The sequence below is a fragment of the Tympanuchus pallidicinctus genome, unplaced genomic scaffold (genome assembly GCF_026119805.1).
Source record: "Tympanuchus pallidicinctus isolate F22 unplaced genomic scaffold, pur_lepc_1.0 scaffold3, whole genome shotgun sequence".
In the NCBI taxonomy this organism is placed as follows: domain Eukaryota; kingdom Metazoa; phylum Chordata; class Aves; order Galliformes; family Phasianidae; genus Tympanuchus; species Tympanuchus pallidicinctus.
Window position 1 is genome coordinate 85,057,292 of NW_026294747.1, and position 19,321 is coordinate 85,076,612.

The 19,321-nt window shown below is 38.0% G+C and overlaps 1 protein-coding gene across 1 annotated transcript; it reads left to right on the forward strand.

Annotated features, from left to right (window-relative positions):
- Positions 1–3,599: 3,599 nt before the first annotated feature.
- TMEM106B (transmembrane protein 106B) lies at positions 3,600–18,420 on the forward strand. Its single transcript, XM_052695409.1, has 8 exons — positions 3,600–3,738; positions 6,849–7,070; positions 10,058–10,121; positions 11,451–11,610; positions 12,363–12,503; positions 12,616–12,665; positions 13,062–13,115; positions 14,235–18,420. Exons 2-8 carry the CDS (start codon positions 6,851–6,853, stop codon positions 14,371–14,373), a joined length of 828 nt encoding a protein of 275 aa, XP_052551369.1. The 5' UTR covers positions 3,600–3,738; positions 6,849–6,850; the 3' UTR covers positions 14,374–18,420.
- Positions 18,421–19,321: the final 901 nt, after the last annotated feature.

The following is a 19,321-nucleotide window of genomic DNA, read 5'->3' on the forward strand; positions in this document are numbered from 1 at the left end:
TGACAGCTGTTGATAGCTGTGCAATATATCAGAAATACATCAGTTATAAAAGGCTGTTTATGTTTTATTCATGCAAAATAACTCAGAGCACAGGCCCTATCATCAGAAAATACGTAGCAATTAAAGTACCAGTGACAAACCATGCTCAAGCATTAAATGCATCTAAAAATATTTACCACCAAATATCATTAAAATCAGCAATTCTGAAATACAGGGAATTCTTCTCAGGAGTGAAATTATTTCTGCAGCTGACTGAAATAGAGGAAGAAAGTGGCCCACATAGGCAGCTGTAACAGATCTGCAAAGCCTACTTTGCCTTATATACCAGTGGTAATGGCCAATCTACAGCAGTTACAAGCTTACTTAAAGGTCTTCTTCCCTATCAGCAAGTGGTCAGTGTCCATGCTCTCCCACATTGCTGCTTTATATTCTAGATTAGACAGAAATAATTGCTTTTATGTTGCTTTATTTATTTATTTTTGAGGGGTTTGGTAGCTTAGGTTCTTCTTTCTGGTTTGTTTGATTATTGCTGAGTTTGGATATATGTTGGAGATAAAAACAAAGCTAAAATGCTCTATCTACCTCAACACTCAGGTAGCATGCCACCAATTTTTGGGCCTGCAGACTGTGAAAACAAGATCTATGCAATCACTCAGTAACTTTGAAGGTGTTAGCCAGTTTCAGCTGAGTCTGAGAGATAAGAAAGTTTATACAAACTTCATAAAGATAGATAACCAGGCAGAAGAGAGACAAGGGATTGAATGTTTGGAAGTCAATGCGTAATAACTTTCTATCCAGTAAGGAAATTTCTAACAAATTCTATCTGTGAATGTGGCAGCCTGCATGTTATTGTCAGAATACTCTGCAAGAAAAGATGTGAGGTGTATGCAGTTCTTTTGTTATAATTTGGGTAAATGGTCATCTGAGAGCTAAATCTATAGGAAATTAAGCTGCATTAATTTCAGTGCTCAGTCAACTAGTAGCTTTTATTTCTAAAGGTGAAATAAATGCAGTCGGTCTGAAGTTTCTTCAGATAAACAATGTGATGGGTTGAAGAAGAAATAAAATTCATTAGTCTCTCATGCATCTGAGGTCATGCAGATATGCACTGGGAGCCTCTACACTGGTGAAGTTGATTGCTCTTGATATTGCTAATTCCAGCTCTTGCAAGAACATGACACACCTGTCATATCTGAGCTGCAGAACTCAACTTGAAACTCGATTCATCACTTGGCTTTCTTTACTGATGCACTACTAGAAGTACAAAATGCGCCTGATTAGTGATCTATGAGAACTAAGAGCACTTGCAGCTGCCCCATAACTCAGTTCAAAGGTGATGATCTCAAATTCTCTGTTCCTGTCATTTGATTGTTTCCATTTCATACCCCTCACAGTACTATTCATGCTGTACACTACTTGCCTATCATTTTTATTAATTTTTATATCTATGTTTAAGCATACAGTCCCAATCCAGTGGTGGTTAGCACAATCCAATCAGTTTCAAGAGCTGGTAGTACTAGATGCTGTACAGTGTAAAATGTGTAAAATACCCCTTCTATAACCACAGCTATTTTGTTTCTATCAGTCCAGGCTCAGTGGCCCACTTCAGTAACACTTTCAAGTATTTCATCTCATATTTCAGCACTTCTAATGTCATCTCATATTTCAGCACTTCTTTTTATCAGTAATACCACATACTTCTCATGTTTTTCAAGCTTGCATAGTGAGCGTGAGACTTTACAGGATTTCTTATTATTGCTTATTTTCAATTTTTATCGCATTAATTTAGCCTATAATAAATAAATGATATTTAAGGCAAGTATTAAGGAGCTTAAGACTAATGAGTGAGTGAGATTTTTCCAGTATTTCAACCTCTTCTTAAATTATCCTTAACATTTACTTTCTAAATGGAATAGCATAAAATGAAGAGGGGAGAAGAAGGGAGAGAAGAAAGGAAGAAAGGGTAGGGGAGGGAGGGGAGGAGAGAGGAGGAGAAAACGGCAAGGCAAGGCAAGGGAAAAAGCTTATATCATATCTACAGAAGGAAAGGCTAATGGCAGTTTGGAGATGTATTAATACAAAACAGTCCATTGTTTAAAGTAATAAGACTCTAAACCTCAACCTTGATTGACATTATTATCTGATACTATTCAAAAGGCGAAGACTGTGTTCTCATTTTTTTCATTTGGATACCTGAAAACTCCAATACTGTTTGATGTGGATCAATATAAACTTGTGACTGAACCAAAAGTCAATAGCCAGTGAAGCAAATAGCCAGACTTACCAAATTCACATCATCTGGCATTTGCTGCTGAATATGTCATGTTCATATACGTTCCAAACAAGCCAGTGTTCTGTTCAAAGGTTCATACATATAATTTTGTATTTAGGAACCCACAGAATACCGCGCTGCATGGGAGCTTTGATGGGGACCTCAGGAAACTTGAAGACTGGCAAAAGTCTTGTTTGAAGAGGGACAACCACCATGACATTGCAGCTCTGCCACTACTTTCAGATGCTTGACTGTGTCTGACTGCAGAGGAGGAGTCACCATCAAGCAGCACACAGGCCTCTCCTTTACATGAGCCAGCTCACCAGGAGTGAGGATGACTCTAAACAAGACCTTTTAAACTTCCAGAAAGTACCAGGAAGTTCCAAGGATAAAGAAAATAAATGGGGTGACATTGGCTCAGGCAATGATATGTGCAGACCATTTTTTTTCTGAGTGCATATTTTTGCAGGTGAGTTATTTTCTTTGCCTGTCCTTTGTCCTGTTCCTTTTGTGGACACAGAGCCCAACATGAGCAACACTGCCAGCAGGGCTCACACCTGCAGCAGCTCTGGACTGATGTTGTAGGCCATGTGCCCATTCCCAGCATCCAGAGCAGCCTGGAGCCATGCCCCATCCTCATGCTCACCCCATGCTGTCATAATTTCTACTTCCTTATCCTCTCCCTTGAAGTCTGCCCTTACATTTGCCCTTGGACTTTGGTACGTGGCCTCGTTCAGGTCTTCCCTCCGACAGCCCCAGACCTGATCCATTTCTGCTGTTGGCCTGAGGCTCCCAAGCTGGGATGAGTTCCTCCCTGGCCCTCAGAATGCCTTCATCCCCAGCCATGCCTCCCTGCACGGCCTCATGTCCCTTGGCTGCCCCACGCTCCTCCAGCAGCCTCCCTGGGCAGCCATTTCACGGACCAGCTGCAGGCACACAGGGAGAGCAACAACCTCAAGTTCATTCCATTCCAGTATGCTTTATTTTGTTCCGGTAAAATGCCTGGAGAAAACATCTCACTGCTCTTGCCCCGAGTACACGTGGGTTGTGCAAGACCCTTGTAAAAAGCGATGTGAGTTACAGAACCAAATGGCCGCCCCCGACAGAGGCAGCGTGCCTATTTCCTATTGTCTTTATGCCGGCCTGTCACAGCTCTCTTTGCCCTCGGTTCTCACAGGAGCGCGGCGGGGTAATTCACCATCGGAGGAAGAGGAAATAATGACAGTGCCTACTATAACAAGAAGCAAGCCCACCTGGCTCACTCCATGCCGCACAACGCAGGGCGCCGCGCTCCTGCCGGGCAGCAGCTACCATCGAGGCGCTCCCCGCCCGCAGCGGCACCGCCCCCCGCGCCTGCGCACGGCCCGGATCCGGGGTTAGGGGCTGGGGAAGCTGCGTCGCCCTCGGAGCCTCCGGCCCTGTCAATTCCCGGTGCCTGGCGCAGCCCGGCCCGGCCCGCCGAGCAGGTGGGGACGGGGAGAGCCGGAGAGTGGCAGGGTCTGGGGGCGGGAGCTGAGCCGAGAGCGGCCTGGAGTTCTGAGGCCCTGCAGGGGCCGGGCCGGGGCCGGTAGGAGAGCCGCGGCTGTGCGGTGCGGGCAGACCCGCGGCTGCCCCGTGCGCCTCGGCGCTGAGCCACGGTCAGGGCTGAGGGGGAGCAGGGATCTGCGGTGATCGGCCGCCCTGCGGGATCTCGCCGCGTTTGCGAGAGCAGCCGCCTGCGGGGCTTACCGAGTGCAAAACGTGGGGGGTATCGGGAAGGGTCTTGGCCTGTTGGTTAGTTTTGGGAAGAGCCAGTCTTGCAAAAGACAGAAAGGTGGATGGCGAAGACTCGGTGAGAGGCAGTTTGGTGCTGTGCATCCCCAGACGTGCCTGCCCTTGCGAAGCATGTTTGTGAGTGCCAAGTCATTGCTGTGCCTCTCCTCGGTGTTTTGGATGTTAGCAATGATTCAGCCACAGCTGATGGGCCAACGGAGAATTGTCATGCTTAGGAGCCTTGTTTTGTTATGAAAAATAAGTAGTTTCCTAACCTCGAGTTTGTGCATAAGAAGTAGGAATGGCATCCTAACTTTTTTTTGGAAGAGTACAGTAATTGAATTAAACTCAATAAGATTTCACCAAGCTCCGAAACTAAAAGGGAGTATCATAAGTGTAGCTTATAGTTCAGGATGTGGTTGTTTCATGTGTTGAGTTTTGTCAGTGTTGTGTTCTGTGGTGTGCATCAGCTATCTGAAGGGAGAAAACTTAAAGAAAACTGCCTTATTTTAACATTGTTTTTTAATTTGCAAAGCTATCTCTTGACAAACTCTAAATTCAAGGAAACTACAGAAGTTTAAGGAGACTGGAAAGGGAGAGACTGGGTCCTAGCACAGCTGTTACAAAAAAAAAAGTAGGATGTGAGAATTTGTTGACAGTGTAGAAGCTGTCAGATACAAAGATAACTCTTTCTCAGAACTGTTGTCTGACATACAAGGGGTAAAAGAACAAGGTGTTCTTAAGTGTTGGTCGGCTGTTGTAAGGTTCAGCTCTTGTTATATGATTAAAGGGCGGTAAAGAGAGCATTTTGCAGGAATGTGTTTCACTTGAAATTGCTGATGTTGTCATCTGCAAATTGGGATATTAATCTCCTAAATCACTGGTGGTAGAAAAAGGCTATTAAATTCTAATTATTGAAGTTTGTGCGTGCTTGGCATTGAAGGATACATCTGCATTACTATTTTAATTCAAATCGAGGGTGTGAAATGAATTTGCAGCTATCTTTGCTTGCTGCTCTTCAGTTCACATCATGGTGTGATTGGAAAGTTTGTGAGCTGTCTTCCTGTTGAGAGAGACTAAAACAATGATGTGCTTCAAGTGCTAGTGGTTGTTCAGTCTCAGCAAGAGATAGTATGGAATAAAACTCACAAAATGATGTATAGTGGGTGTTGGATCCTCAACAACTGTTTTTACTTCTAGTGTTGTTTTTATTGTTCTGTCTTTGTAAATGTTGATATGGCCTAAGTCTCCCATCAGTAGAGTAGGTAAATCGAGTAAGGTTTAAATGCAGAAAGACCAGGGGACTGATCTATATGTGTAACAGCTGTTACCTAAGCTGCAAGACTTGAGTTCTGTAGCATAAAGGCTATAGTTCAGCTACAGAGATAGTAGGAAGGAGAACTGTGCGTGGAATGACTTCAACCTTTTTTTAGGAAACTTTTTTCGATAGCTCGCTGGTTTCAATTTTCATTTCAATAATTTCTATTACACTGAATGGTTCCCTAACTTAGAATGTTTCAAAATTGCTGTAGCAACAAAAGGATAAATAGTTTTCTTTCTTGTATGGGTTTTATTACCCTTATAGTAAATAATAATAAAATATCATGTTTGCTGAAACAGTAACTGGAACCTGCTGGTGATAACTGAGTTACATTTCTCTTGCTACATTCACCTAGCTTTTGTGGCAGTACAATTCATTAATGCTGGGCTTATGTTACCATCACCATACTTCAGATCTATTTCTGTCTGGAGTGGTTGGTCTAAAATAGTCTGACTTGCGTTTCTCTCTTGATCACCTTTCTTGTGCTTCCTCTCTTGGTGTGCCAGAGTGATAATTATTAGTAAGATTCTAACTGCAATGGAAAAAACGAAGTTATGCATACTTGCTATAAATCCCCCTGTTCTCCAAGACATCATCAGTGAACTGGGTGCCTAGTGTTTCTGTTGGCTAATTAATTAAAAGAGGTTATGGATTAAAGCTGGACTAGATGACTGCCATTCCTGGACATATATTTAGTTTTTCTTATTGAGTTGTTTCATACCTGTTGCAAATTAGCAGGGTGGCTACTTCTATCACTTTGTTGTGGCTTTTGGTTTCAACCATCTCATGTTAGTTTCAGTGTGGCTGAAGAGGGATGTTTGTGAGAAAATTATGAAATCACATGGGTAACACAAGCTGTTTTTGTGATTAGTATTTTAGCAGGCCTTTAAAAATGCTATGTATTGACAGCATTAACCTTTTTTTTTTTTTTTACCCTTTATTTTTATTGTGAAACAGTTCTCTTTTGTGTTAAAGAAATCATCAGTTTAAGCACCTGAGGATCTGTATTTCTATCCCAGAGATTGCCAGCTGATCCAATTTGCCCTAAAAAGCTGATTAGAACTGACTTAGTTGCATGTGCAGGTTCTGCTGAACATTGTGAGCCTGGTTTCTGGAGCGCGTTAAGTTTTAAGTCCTGAAATTATTTTATTGAGATCAGTGTGTCCTGTGGCTGTTTGTCCAGTGCTGCTTGACTGCTGTAACTTGTTGCCAGCAGTTGGTTGTTCTGTCTTGGGAGCCTGTCATCCACCCTTGTTTAACCCATGTGTGTGAGCACCTGAATGGGTCTTCCCTGGAGATCAGATTATTGGTTTGAGACAGACTGCAGGTTAACTGGGCCCTAACACTTTGCAAGTCTTATAGAGTCTAAGCACAACAAAAGTAAATAGGAGCCTAGTTGGAGTAATGATTATACACTAATGGTTACTTGATACGGAGGGGTAAATTGCAAGCCATATTTGAATCTTTCTCCATGGAAAAAGCTTCTTTTGCCTTTTATTTTAGAAATGGGAAAATCTCTTTCTCATCTACCGATACATACGTGTAAGGAAGATGGCTATGATGGAGGTACAGTGTCGGATAATATGAGGAATGGGTTAGTTCACTCAGAATCACACGGTGAGGATGGCAGATGTGGGGATGTGTCACAGTTTCCATACGTGGAATTCACAGGAAGGGATAGTGTCACTTGTCCTACCTGCCAGGGAACGGGAAGAATTCCACGAGGTAAGTTGCCTTCATTTCTTTACTTTTTTTTTTTTTTTTTAAGGCATAAATTTATCTCATAGATCTGTGCAGCAGTAACTATAATGAGCGATAGCAAATAACTCTCTAGTAAAGATATTTTGTAGCCATCTTTTCTTTTTAGCACTGAGCATTTTAGCGTTATTATGTTGTGTGAACGAAATGTGTATCTAATCAGCTTTGACTGCCACCTGCTAGCTCTTTCCTTGTCTATGCAGAGCAGCATGCCTTGCTTTTCTGCTTTAATCCCTAGTTTTTGCAAGTTGAATTTGCTGACATCTTACTTTTTTAGACATTTCGATGTATTTTTTTTTAAGTAAGTTTGAAACTATTTGAAAAAATACACAACTTTGCAAAAGTAATTGCAAGTATTGAGATATCACTAGACATGGGGAGAAGAGTAGACCTGTATAAATTAAAGCTGATCTGATGTTTTCATGTAAAAAAAAAAAACAGAATTAATAAAAATATTTATTGCAAAACTTGTGAGGAACAATACAATCTTGCTCTTCCCTTGCTTACCAATTGGCATAAGGACAGCAGGCCAACTGATTGTTTTAGAAGAACAAGTAGTGCTTTTAAAAACAGGTGGGTGTGGGCGCTGGTAAGGGTGCAAATTCAGTAGTTAATAACACTCAGCTCTGCTTAGTAGATCATGCTTTGGTATTGTTATAACTTGGAGGATAATTTCTTTTTTTAAAGTTGTATACTGAAAACCAAATCTCAGAATTATATGAAAAATACATTCTAAAACATAACATGCTTTTCCAGGATGATTGGTATGCCTGGGATGTCCCTTGTTCTTTTTCTGCAATAGAAAGATGCTTTCAGTACAGATATGTTTTTCAACACTTGAGCAACTGGTTTGACAGGTGAACTCTGTGCATGTCAAATATCAGCCAGAGTCATAACTTACTTGAAGCCACAGTTTCAGGTTTTCATTTGGAAAGGCTGTGTCCATAGGATGTCGATAGACAAGGTACTGGATTATTTTTTTCTAAGAGCATCTGGAAAATTAAAATCTTGGTTTGCTGTGTACCAGAGAGAAATTGAAAGCTCTACCTACAGCATTTTTCCTCGATCATGCACAGCTGTTTTTCTGCCCTGTTTTCAGTGCCCTGCACTTTGCTTCACGTTCCCTTTGTCTCATTTGCCATTGCTGGGTATGGGAACACATGCATTCTCTGGCTGTTGCAGGAAGGAGCACATTGCACCTTTGCTTTCGTGATTAACAGTTTACTTTACTTGCTGCCTTCATTGTTCACTTCTCATTGAATAAAACATTTTGCTTTATTACAGTTCCTTCCTGTATGGTAATCATACTGTATAGCTATTTAGAAATTGACCTTTTAAGGGAAAATGCAGGGTACATGAAACTGGGCAGGAGAAAGTGGTGAATGCAGTGTGCTGAAGCACAGCCTTCTGCCTTTATCAGGGGAAGGAACTGATGGAAGGCTTCATTTTTGTTAGAACTCTTATCCTATCTAGTCATAATATTGGTTGTAAAAGCTCACAAAACTGATTTTTAACTTGCAACTTGGGCAAAATGACTGCTATACAGGGATGGTGTGGCACAGATACATGTGCTTCTGTTGGATTAAGTTTTCATATAGTTCACAAATAACTTGCCTCCCTTAGAGACAAGTGTTGGGGCACAGGATGTTTAAACAGTTGCAGATATCAGAAGGGATTTGTGTAGTAGCTGTTAAACGTTATACAACACTGTATTCTTTGAGTACTTCCAAATGTATCAAATAGGAAATTCAGTGAAGTAATGTGACAAAAAATATCTTAACCAAAAGACTACAGAGAAGGAAGTTTGTTTGCTTCCTTACTTGAAATATTTAATAATACCAATGGCAATTCTTTACTTTTTCTAGTGCAAGGAAAAATTCTGTAATGATGGGATTTCTGTGCTCAGAACTTATTTCTTTGGCTGGAAGATTTTTGGATACAAAGCATTTAATTTATTAAACATCTGACTGCATATTATACATATTTGTTTTTCATAAATTATAATTAAATAGTTTGATTAAAACTGAAACTTCAAGTGGGTTATCAAAATAAATAGGACTGTCTTTTTAATTATTCTTCAGTACTCTTAAGAAGGAAATCATATCTGTGTTTTTTTGAGAAGAGAGATGAGAAATTAAGGGTTCTCTGGATCGTTGCATGACTGTTATGGAACACCACAGTATGGCCTATGATGATTAAACTGTTCAGTACTCTCATGAAATTGCATTTTGGTACTTGGACAGCTTTAACTTATCAGTATAAAATTGCTAAGCTGAAAATCTGTGTTAAATTGGTAGAGCTCTTTACAAGGTTGATGTTTTATACTAATTTATGCTTAGCAAGGGCTTGGCTTTGTGATTCAGGTTGAAATCACTTCAGCATGATTGTTTAGCTAAGTGATAGTGCTGGTCAAATTCTGTATTTGACTGAAAATGCAGATTAGAGTTCTTATTGAGGCATGTATGTACTGGTATAGATGAATCTCAATTATATGTTTTTCTATGACAAAGCACATAAAGACAGGTGCCATCCATGTGTTTTTTCAATAGATCCTCTGTGCTTGTGTTCTTGGTTTCTGACTCTCTGCAGTCTAATATAGAGAGCTGAAATCTGTTTGGCACTATTTACTAGAGAGAAAAGGAAGCACCTGAGGTGTTTTGCCTCCTGTGCATGAATACAACACAGAGGCAGAATTTGTTGCTGTTTTAGTGTTTGTCAGCTTTGTGTGGGTTTGGTGTTTTTTTTTCCTTTTGGTGGTGGTATCCATAGTCTTATTTGAGGAGGTGGCATAGGTACACATGCTATAGCAATGTTTTACTCGAGCCATTAACTGGAATGTAAATGTTCATCCTAATTCAGTGCTGTAAAGTTGTAAAGGCCACTTTTTATTTGAAGTAATAGCAAAAGTAATGACTCTTCTTGTTTAAATTCTGATACAGTGTTTTTATTTCTAGGGCAGGAAAACCAGCTGGTAGCACTAATTCCATACAGTGATCAGAGACTAAGGCCAAGAAGAACGTAAGTTAATAGTTGTGATGCATGAATCTACAGTATTCACATTCTCATCCAGCTAAATTTAATAATTCAAAAGAGATAAGAAGAATCAAGCAAAATCGCTATTTTTTTTTTCTTGTTTGGTATTGAAAGAACTCTGCTTGTACTATCAACCTTCACCTCTAGCTCTTGCAGGAGTTATTTATTAATAGGCAGGCACACAACCATCAAACTATGTCTTGTAAAGTTGGTAATACTGCACGATGTCTTCATGTCGGTATTTATCTGAATATCAACAGTTATTTTGCAACTATTTATCACTCTCTGTAGGATATTAATGGATCTGAGCAGATGCTTAGTCTTCATTATTAAAGTTCAAATCAGAGAAAGTGTTAACTTCAGGCCACTACTACAAAATAAGTCACCTAGAATTAATTTTTAAAGATCTGAGTGGCTAGTAGAATAAACAAACGTGTCTTTCTCATGTAACATCATTTAAAAAGATGTATTTTCTTCTAGGCTCTACTCAACACTGTAATGAAACGGTTAAGGGTTTCTTTTTCCCACATACATGTTTTAAATCTTTGGGTGTCTCTGGTAAACAGTAAATAATGATGTGAAAAAAAGACAGTAAATTCACATAGTAGATAACAGATAATGAATTTGATGTAGCAGTAGTCTAAATTTGAGAAATATTCATTTAGTGTTCTGACTGAGAAAACTACAGCTGATGTTGAGCCTTTTATTTGTGTATTTTTATTGCTTGAAGTCCCTTCCTGCTTTTGTGTTAATTTAACTACAGACTTGCAGTTTCATAGCAGGGTTCTAAGATGTTCCTGATGCTTTCCCAGAAAGTGTTTTTGTGGGTTTTTTTTTTGTTTTGTTTTTTGACAAAGAATCCCAAGTGAAACATAAGTGTTATTCCTTTCTGGGTATGTTTTGGTACGAGCACAGCGTGCTGAAGATTCTTGCAGAATGAGGAAGGTTCTGCTATAAATAAACTTTAAAGGAAGTGCTTTTATCTTAAAGCAAATGAACATTTTCCTCTTCTGTTTAACTCAAATTTGTGAATGTTGGGATAACCACATGTTTTGTAACTTATTTTTTTTTTAATATACATACAAGAGTATCATCTCTATTTGTGATGTAGACATCACATGTCTACATGTGCAGCATATTTTCCCCTCCCATCACCCCCTTTGGAAATCAGTGGCAGTTCAGAACGGGCTGAATGTAGTTGTATTGTTTAGTCTTGTTCCTTATCACTTAAATAAGAGGAGTGGTGTGTTATTTTCCTTTAATATGCTTTTAACTCTGAAATGTGCTTTTTTTTTTTTTTTTTTTTTTCCACAGAAAGCTCTACGTGACTGCTTCTGTAATTGTATGTCTCCTACTTTCTGGACTGGCTGTATTTTTCTTATTTCCTCGTTCAGTTGATGTTGAATACATTGGTGTGAAGTCAGTCTATGTCAACTATGAACAGAGCAGACGTATAATATATTTAAATATTACGGTAAGACTGTCCATCTGTTTGGATGTTTGCAATATGTGGAATGAGAGATGCTGCTGGTACAGTTTGATATCCATAAAATTGAGGGCTAGCTGGTGGACTTAGTGCCTTAAGAAATATCAGCAGATTCTATAAGCAATTTGAAAAATGCAACTAGACTTGTTGTGACTGCTTCCTGTAGCTGTAGCTAATACAGCTGCAGTTGTAGGCTACTACTGAGTCTTCTGATTTCATGGGAACTGTGACTTTAAAGTTGTTCTGGTTATTTTGGGAATACAGGTGGAATATAGATACAGGGATGCCATTCAGCAACTGGTATTGTGTATCTATCAAAACAGGTTTTGAAGAAAAATTATTTCCTACTCATCTTAAAACTTTAAGAAGTTCTTTCCATACACTTTTGATGGAATTCTTCACGGTGTCTTTGAATAAAACAAGTAGCTATGTTAGGAAATGTCCTGAAATAGTTAAATTTCGTGGAAGGGATAACTGAAAATAGAATGAAATAGTCAGTATTTGTAGGGGAAGGAAGTCATCAGTGGAGTTGTGAATGTATTGGGAATCACAGTCTTCAGCCCCTTCTCAGGGGTACTTGTGCAGCAGTGTTGATTCCCTTCCTTCCCTTCCCTAAGGAGACCTCAGATGACAGGAAAGTATAGTTGCATGATTTCATATGTAAATTCAAAAATTTATGCTCCTCAACATGAGAAGTTCTTAAAGTTGTTTGTTTGCTCTTTTGCTTTTGTTATTTACAGAACACACTAAATATAACAAACAACAACTATTATTCTGTTGAAGTAGCAAACATCACAGCCCAAGTTCAGTTTTCAAAAACAGTTATTGGCAAAGCACGGCTAAACAACATCACCAACATTGGTCCTTTGGATATGAAACAGGTAAATAGCATGGGCTTTTGTAGTTGGGTGTATGTAAATCTTCATACTTGATTCTGCTCCGTTGATTTTTTATTTTTTTTTTCTATTGCTTTTTTTTTTTTTTTTTTTTCAGATTGACTATATGGTGCCCACAGTCATACAAGATGAAATGAGCTACATGTTGTAAGTATACCAGCCACTAAATATTGCCTGTGTCTTGGTAAAAGTTATGATGGTTATGATCTTGTAAAATGAAATGTATTTCAGAGCTGAAATGTGTTTATAGAGATGAGTGGATGTTGTTTCACAAGACATTTTTGTTGGCAAGCATTTCATGTAAGCAAGTACACGTGAAAATATTTCTTGTAAAAGCAAGACTGTGTATAAGTAGACCTAGACTGAGTACATGCTCATGGACAGTGTTTTTTCAACAAGTGTTTTAGTTGTCATTGCTAGTGACTCTACAAGCTCTATGTGTACAGATAGTAGGATTTCTGGTTGAAGCAACAGTTCTTGCTTTTTAGATAACTGCGTATAAGATGTCGATGTAAATCTAATAGCTGTTTTTCTTTTTTTCAGTGACTTCTGTACTTTAGCATCAATCAAAGTGCATAACATAGTAGTGATGATGCAGTAAGTATGGGAATTTCCTATTTGTTGGAAGCAACTTTAAAAGCCACATGGTCCTCAATGAAACGTTATTCAGAAGTGTTTAATCCAGTTTCTTCTATCTTAGATAAAATGACATCAATTTACTTCCTAGTATAGTATCTTCAGTTCTTTAAATGGAACTGTGGAAAGATAACTTCTTTTGGCAAGGTCTGGTAGCATAAAAGTACTTGAGTAGCTGCAACCATTAGTATTTCTATAGGAACTGCTGAATCACAGCCTGAACCTCTGATTGATCACCTGAGGTGAGCAATGAGTCAGACATGGGAGCACAGGTGAAGGCAATTCAGCTGTGCTGCTGGAAGGAGTGGAGCCTGGCTGCACCTCTCCTAGACCCATTTAAGAGGTGGCTACCAGTGGGGAAGGATCTCTTCTGGAGATCCCTCCTCTGGAGTTTTGCAGTGAGCCTAGGATGCAGGTAAGCATCCTATCTATTCTCTTTTTGTTCTAATAACCTGCTTAGCCAAACTCTCTTGTTTATTTTGTAATTATAACATCTTTATATTCATTGATTATACAGTACTGTATGTGCTCTGCAGCTGGACTGTGACATGGAGTTCCTATGGTCTCACAAATTTTGTTATGAGCTTGTGTTTATCAGCTGCTGTTCAAAACTTGCTGAAAATCTCATGACCTTGAGTCAGTCAAAGGTTTTTAGTACTCTGCCAGGATCTGCTTTTTGTAGCAGATTGAATCAAGAGCTGCCTGTTTTGGGTGGCTGGAAGGGGTGGTGTGTAGAACATTGTTTGTGAAACTTCTGTAATACTTGGTTTTAAAAGGGGAACAAAAAGTATTAATGATTAAATCCTGGCTTTACTGTCTCTAGGAAAAAACTCTGGTCGAGACTTTTGGTTTTGTTTTTTTTTTTTTTTTTTTTTTTTTTGTGACAAAAAATCTGTGACTTGTGAAATTTGTGATGAAAAATCTGTAGATTGTGTTAACTGGTATTATTTTTTTAACTTTTAAAGAAACTTTGTTCCTAACATGTTTTGTTCTAAAACTTCATTAAAAACCTATTAATGACTTTAGGGAACCTTATAGCCCTTTACAAAACAAGTATCTCTTCTGTTTTGTGTTTCTAAGGGTGACGGTGACAACCTCTTACTTCGGCCACTCTGAGCAAATATCCAGAGAGAAATACCAGTATGTGGACTGTGGAGGAAACACAACCTACCAGCTGGGCCAGTCAGAATATTTAAATGTACTTCAGCCTCCTCAGTAAAAGCACCTGTTTGTTAGTGTGGAATGACTGCTCTTGATGCTTGCAGAAATCCTTTGAATAGGACTGGTACTTTGTAAAAGAGAGAATATGTGCGTGTTATGCAAAGGAAACATGGTGGCCTGTTCACTTTAATTGCAAGGAGGGAAAAGTTTCAAAATGTATATAGATGCACTTGTTAAATGCTGTGTTTTTTCCCCTTCTGTTTGCTTTCTGTTACTGTAAACACTTCTGTCAAGTTGTGTGGTTGGAGGGAGAGGGGGAATTACAGATTCTTGAACTGAATTGGGACCTTGCTTTTACAGTGTGGTATATCAATTTAGAGTAACTGTGTGTATTTGTCTGTTTAGGTGAAATGTGTCACTAATGAGCATTTTAGAAGAATTGATACTCATAACTAAGTTTATATTTTCAGTTCTTGATATTTGACTCTTGAAACTTGCAGTATAACTACTTAAAATTGCTTTGAGGGACCTTGGTGTAAAACTAATATTAGTAAACCAGTGGCAATATTTCTTTGGTTGGAATTCTACTTTCTGCTATATTTGATCAGAAGTGATATGCAGTCTGTGAAAGCCAGGGAAGCTCTCATGGAGGACGCTATACTTGAATGTGCAACTTTTAGAATCTGGCATCCTCTTGTTCATATTGCCCCCTGCCATCTCTTGGATGTTATAAGGAGAATGTATGTTGCTAGGTTTTAAAAAAGAAATTCTCCCAGCCAAATCATTGCTGACAAAGGAAAAATTCAAGACTGGAAAGTGAAGGAGTTGAGACTTCGACAATGTCATTCCATTCTTTTGTTTTTCAGTTAAACTTCCGAGTAAAACTATTAAAATCAGAATTGTGTAGTTAGGAACTAAGTGGAAACCTGTTTGAGCATGATTTTGGGCAGCTGGATGTAAATCTTTAGCAATTTTATTGCTGTGATATACTTTGTATCTAAGCTCCTTGTCAGTGCTAACACTTTGGGGTGTGTGTATTTAGTGCAGAGGCTTGGAAAGCAATGCATTAGTTACGTGAATCTCCTGAGTGCTCATAGTTCACATCAGCTGTGGGGTTATGATAAAGCAACGCCTTCTGAAAGAATAAATGTTAACTTAGAACAAAACTAATACAAAATAGTTTAATCGATTTCGTTTGCACAATGAGAATTTCTGGGGTTTCTATCAAATGCAGTAATTGTAAGTTTCAGGTTCCAAATTGCTTGACTTCTAAAAACTGACTGTTCTAAGGGCACGGTGCAAAACTCTTTAGTTAACTAGATTGGGATTGATTTAATTCTGAATTAAGTGAAGCTTCAAGGAAGTTCTATTGAGACATTGTAATGAATACTAAATTTTTGAAACGCTGTAGTTTTTATGCTGCCCACCTCCTGGAAATAAGCTATATAAAATGATTTAGCAATAAACACTATGTAAAAAAGCTACAGAGTAACTTCTTGCAACTAATGATCCTTTATGCTGCGGTAATTTGGTGAAGTTGTGTCTATTATTCTTCATCAGTGTTCTTCAGGTGGACCTAAAGGTGGTGGTGGGGAAACATATCAGTTAGGCAAGTCTGATTATTTTTTTGTTTTGTTTTGTTTTTAAGGGGAAGGAGAAAAAAGTATAGAAAAAAAATCTGTCTGAATGTAGTGAGCACTTATTCTGGATACCAATGAAAAATCTGACTATTATATTGGAATGTAAACTGTCAGTTTCCTATAATTTCTGATAGGACTGAAAAGTTGAGTTTTGGTTTAGGAGAACTTCAGTACTGGAATCTTGAGTACTACTTCAGACCAGACTAGAAGGAAGCTGGCTAGAAGCAGAGAAGTAACATCTAGTATGTGACATGGAAGGATTCACTTCTGTTGGAGCATATGGGAAGAAATCTGTTTTAAACCATGTTGTATTTGAAGTTAACCAGTGAGCAGTATTTTTTCCCTCTGTGTTCGAGTATTTAAGCCTTGAGTTTGTTGTACTTATTTTTTTCTTGCTTGATTTTGATGTGGGAAAAAACAGCCCTAGGCAGATATATATATATATATATATTTTGTACCAGTTTAAATCAAAATTTTATTCAAAGGAAAAAAAGTAATCTAAAATAACTGGAATGGTGTGGTGATGTACTTATTTGGTCACAGTAGGTAGCAGATGCTGCTTGAACGAGTGTTTTTAGGGATTTTATGCTTGCTTATGTGGTGTTGTGACACAACTCAGACTGACATTTGGAAGTTTGGCAGACATGCTGAGCAAAATGCATACTTAATCTGTGAATCTCCCACTGCTTAAAATGCTGTGTTATCTACTTTAAAATGAAATGTGCTGAGTGGGATTATTCTTTCCATGGATATGGTGGGATAAAATATTGTTTTTAATAACTACTTTTCACCTGGGATACCTTATGGGTATAAATTTTAACACTATTTATTTGTGGTGGGATTACTGAATAACTAAGATTTTAACTAACCTGAAAGTAGAATCTGGTAGTATTGGTGAATTTTCGGATTAAGTAATTTACAGGAGCATTAAAAGCATGTTACTTTGTGCTTGCAGTAACTGTCAGCATGTTGGTAACCAAAGTTTTGTAAACAACTTATGATTCAAATGAAAGACTTCTTATAACCTCATTTATTTCTATTGATTTTTGTTTTGTAACAAATGAGAGCCTTATGGTCCACTGTAGTCCAAGTAGTACAAATTCTAAATTCTTTGCAGAAGTTCAGCTTGAAGAACCATTGTCTTTCCTGATTTCTTTTCATCTGTGTAAGAGGTTTTCTGATGGGTTAACTTATTTATTTTTCTGAAATGATGAGTAGTTCAATTGTAACTTATCCCTTAATCTTAGAATATGATCAAATATTTCAAGGGATTTATTTCTGGTATTCTTTTCACTTGAACTATTTCTTGCAATTCCTGTAGCAAAACCTATTGCACTTTAAAATAAAGCTCTTTTAGTTATCTGTTGAAACAGTGGTTCAGGTATTGTAGTGCAGTGGCACAGTCCAAAACAAAAACCTTAATGTATTCCATACACAATAGACATAAAATTTCAAAATTTGAAGTTAGACTGTTATGAAACAAATGAGTATGAATGTTAGCTGATTTGCTGCTCTGACTCACAGAACAAAATTAGATTTAAATATGATGCTTCAAAAATGAATGAGTGAAGCCACTAAAACTTGAAGATTTGTTTATCCATCTTGGTGTTTGAGGGGCAATTGCTCGCTGCTTAATTTCATGTGAAAGACAAGCATTAGGTATCTTATCCTGTATAGTGCAGCTTTGAAGTTCTTAATGCACTTCTGGCTTGTGCATGACCTTGATGTTAATGTTGTGGTATATTTTGCAGCCTTGTGCTGGTGCAGTTAAGTACATGCCTCAGTTGACTTCCAGTTTGTCCTTGAAGTCCTTCAAGTGAATAAATTTCTTCATAGCAATTAATTGCAAACATGACTAGTCTTTCTAGTGTGTGGCTAACCACGGAATTTCTGAGCTCTTAGATTGAACTGTGAGGGTTTTTTACCATCAGACTGAAACGTTGTGCCCGCATGATGGGAAGGATGATTTTTGTAGTAGTGTAAGAGAGATTTGTAGACTTGAAAAAATAATTTATTTCTTTATTTGTTGTTTGCTATTTGAGGCTTCCTTCTGGGAGGTGGGGAGCTGATTGGAGATTCAATTGTGGTTTTGCTTTTTTCCCCTGTTCTCTCTCCCCAGTCTGTAATGGGTTATCTGTGTGTTACCATCTTACAAAATGGGTGACTTTTTTCAGAGTCGGGCACCTACATGAACCTTCACATCAGTGAGACTGGACAGGTAGTTAAGATACAACTAAGACTAGCAGTAATACTCTCTTCTGAACTAAGTTTTTTTTATTGCCTCTAACAAAAACCAAAACTCTAGCAATGCTTCTAGGCTTATTACTTCTGAAAGGGAAGGATGAACAGGATGAATGCAGCCAATGTAATAAAATCCAACCAAACACGTTAAAAACAATTATTTGGGTATGGCAAAAACATCTGGTATTTGTCTACTCGAGAAGCCATTTTCTTTTTTTCTTTTTTTTTTTTTTTTTTTTTTTTTTTTTTTTTTTTTTTAAACTTTTAAATGGAGATTCTGATAATGAAGGAGAGATTGCTTTGCTACCCTATAGCTTTTGTCATGCAAATCTGGTTTTCTGCCTTTGGGTTGGTCTGTTAGACAGGAGCTGTTCTTTGTAAGAAATCGATACAGTTAGAGCTAGTGTGTCCAGCCCTAAGGCACAGTGTGAGGCCCTGTAGTAAAGGTCTTGCAATGTGAATGTGGGTTTTTTGGATACTGAAACTGCTTTTGCTTTGTGTAAGTAGGGATGTTTACTGCCAGACATGCAAGCATTACGGTGCCTAAATATTTTGGGCCTAACCATGAGTGATTTAGTTTTGAAGTTTTTTTTGTTTCAAGTGAACTTAACCACTGTTAACATCCACTGTACAGAGTGTGCATATAATAGCTTGAACTATGTATAGAAATACTAATGAGTTATAACTATTTTTGTAACTTAATTGTAAACCTGTTCTTGTAACTGTGTGGAAAACTATCAACTTCAGCATGATAAATAAACACTCTAAGGGATATTTGGGATACGTAAGGCACAAGCTATCTTAATGCAAGTTAACTGAGATGATGGATCTTATTTAGAGGTTCAAAATCTGAATTTAACTTCATTATGGATATTTGCTTCTAAACAGAATTGTTTGACTCAAAGAATGATATTAAATTTTCTATTAAAAAAAAAAAAAAGTCTGGGTCATGAATCTTTTTTCTTTTTTAAAACTGACTTCATATTTTTCTTCTTCCTCATCCCCTATACTTTTCTTGCAAGTTTTCATCTAGTTTCAATGGTGTCATTTCCATTTTTGAAATTATTGGCATTCTATAGTGTAAAAACTCTGCAGCCTACCTTTTTTGATATGTTTTAATGTGTT

Bases quoted from the DNA above. Each gene is read 5' to 3' on its own strand.
- TMEM106B (XM_052695409.1), top strand. From the start codon at position 6,851: ATGGGAAAATCTCTTTCTCATCTACCGATACATACGTGTAAGGAAGAT. The intron at 11,611-12,362 runs GTAAGACTGTCC...TGTTATTTACAG, and splicing joins TAATATATTTAAATATTACG to AACACACTAAATATAACAAA. The intron at 12,504-12,615 runs GTAAATAGCATG...TTTTTTTTTCAG, and splicing joins GTCCTTTGGATATGAAACAG to ATTGACTATATGGTGCCCAC.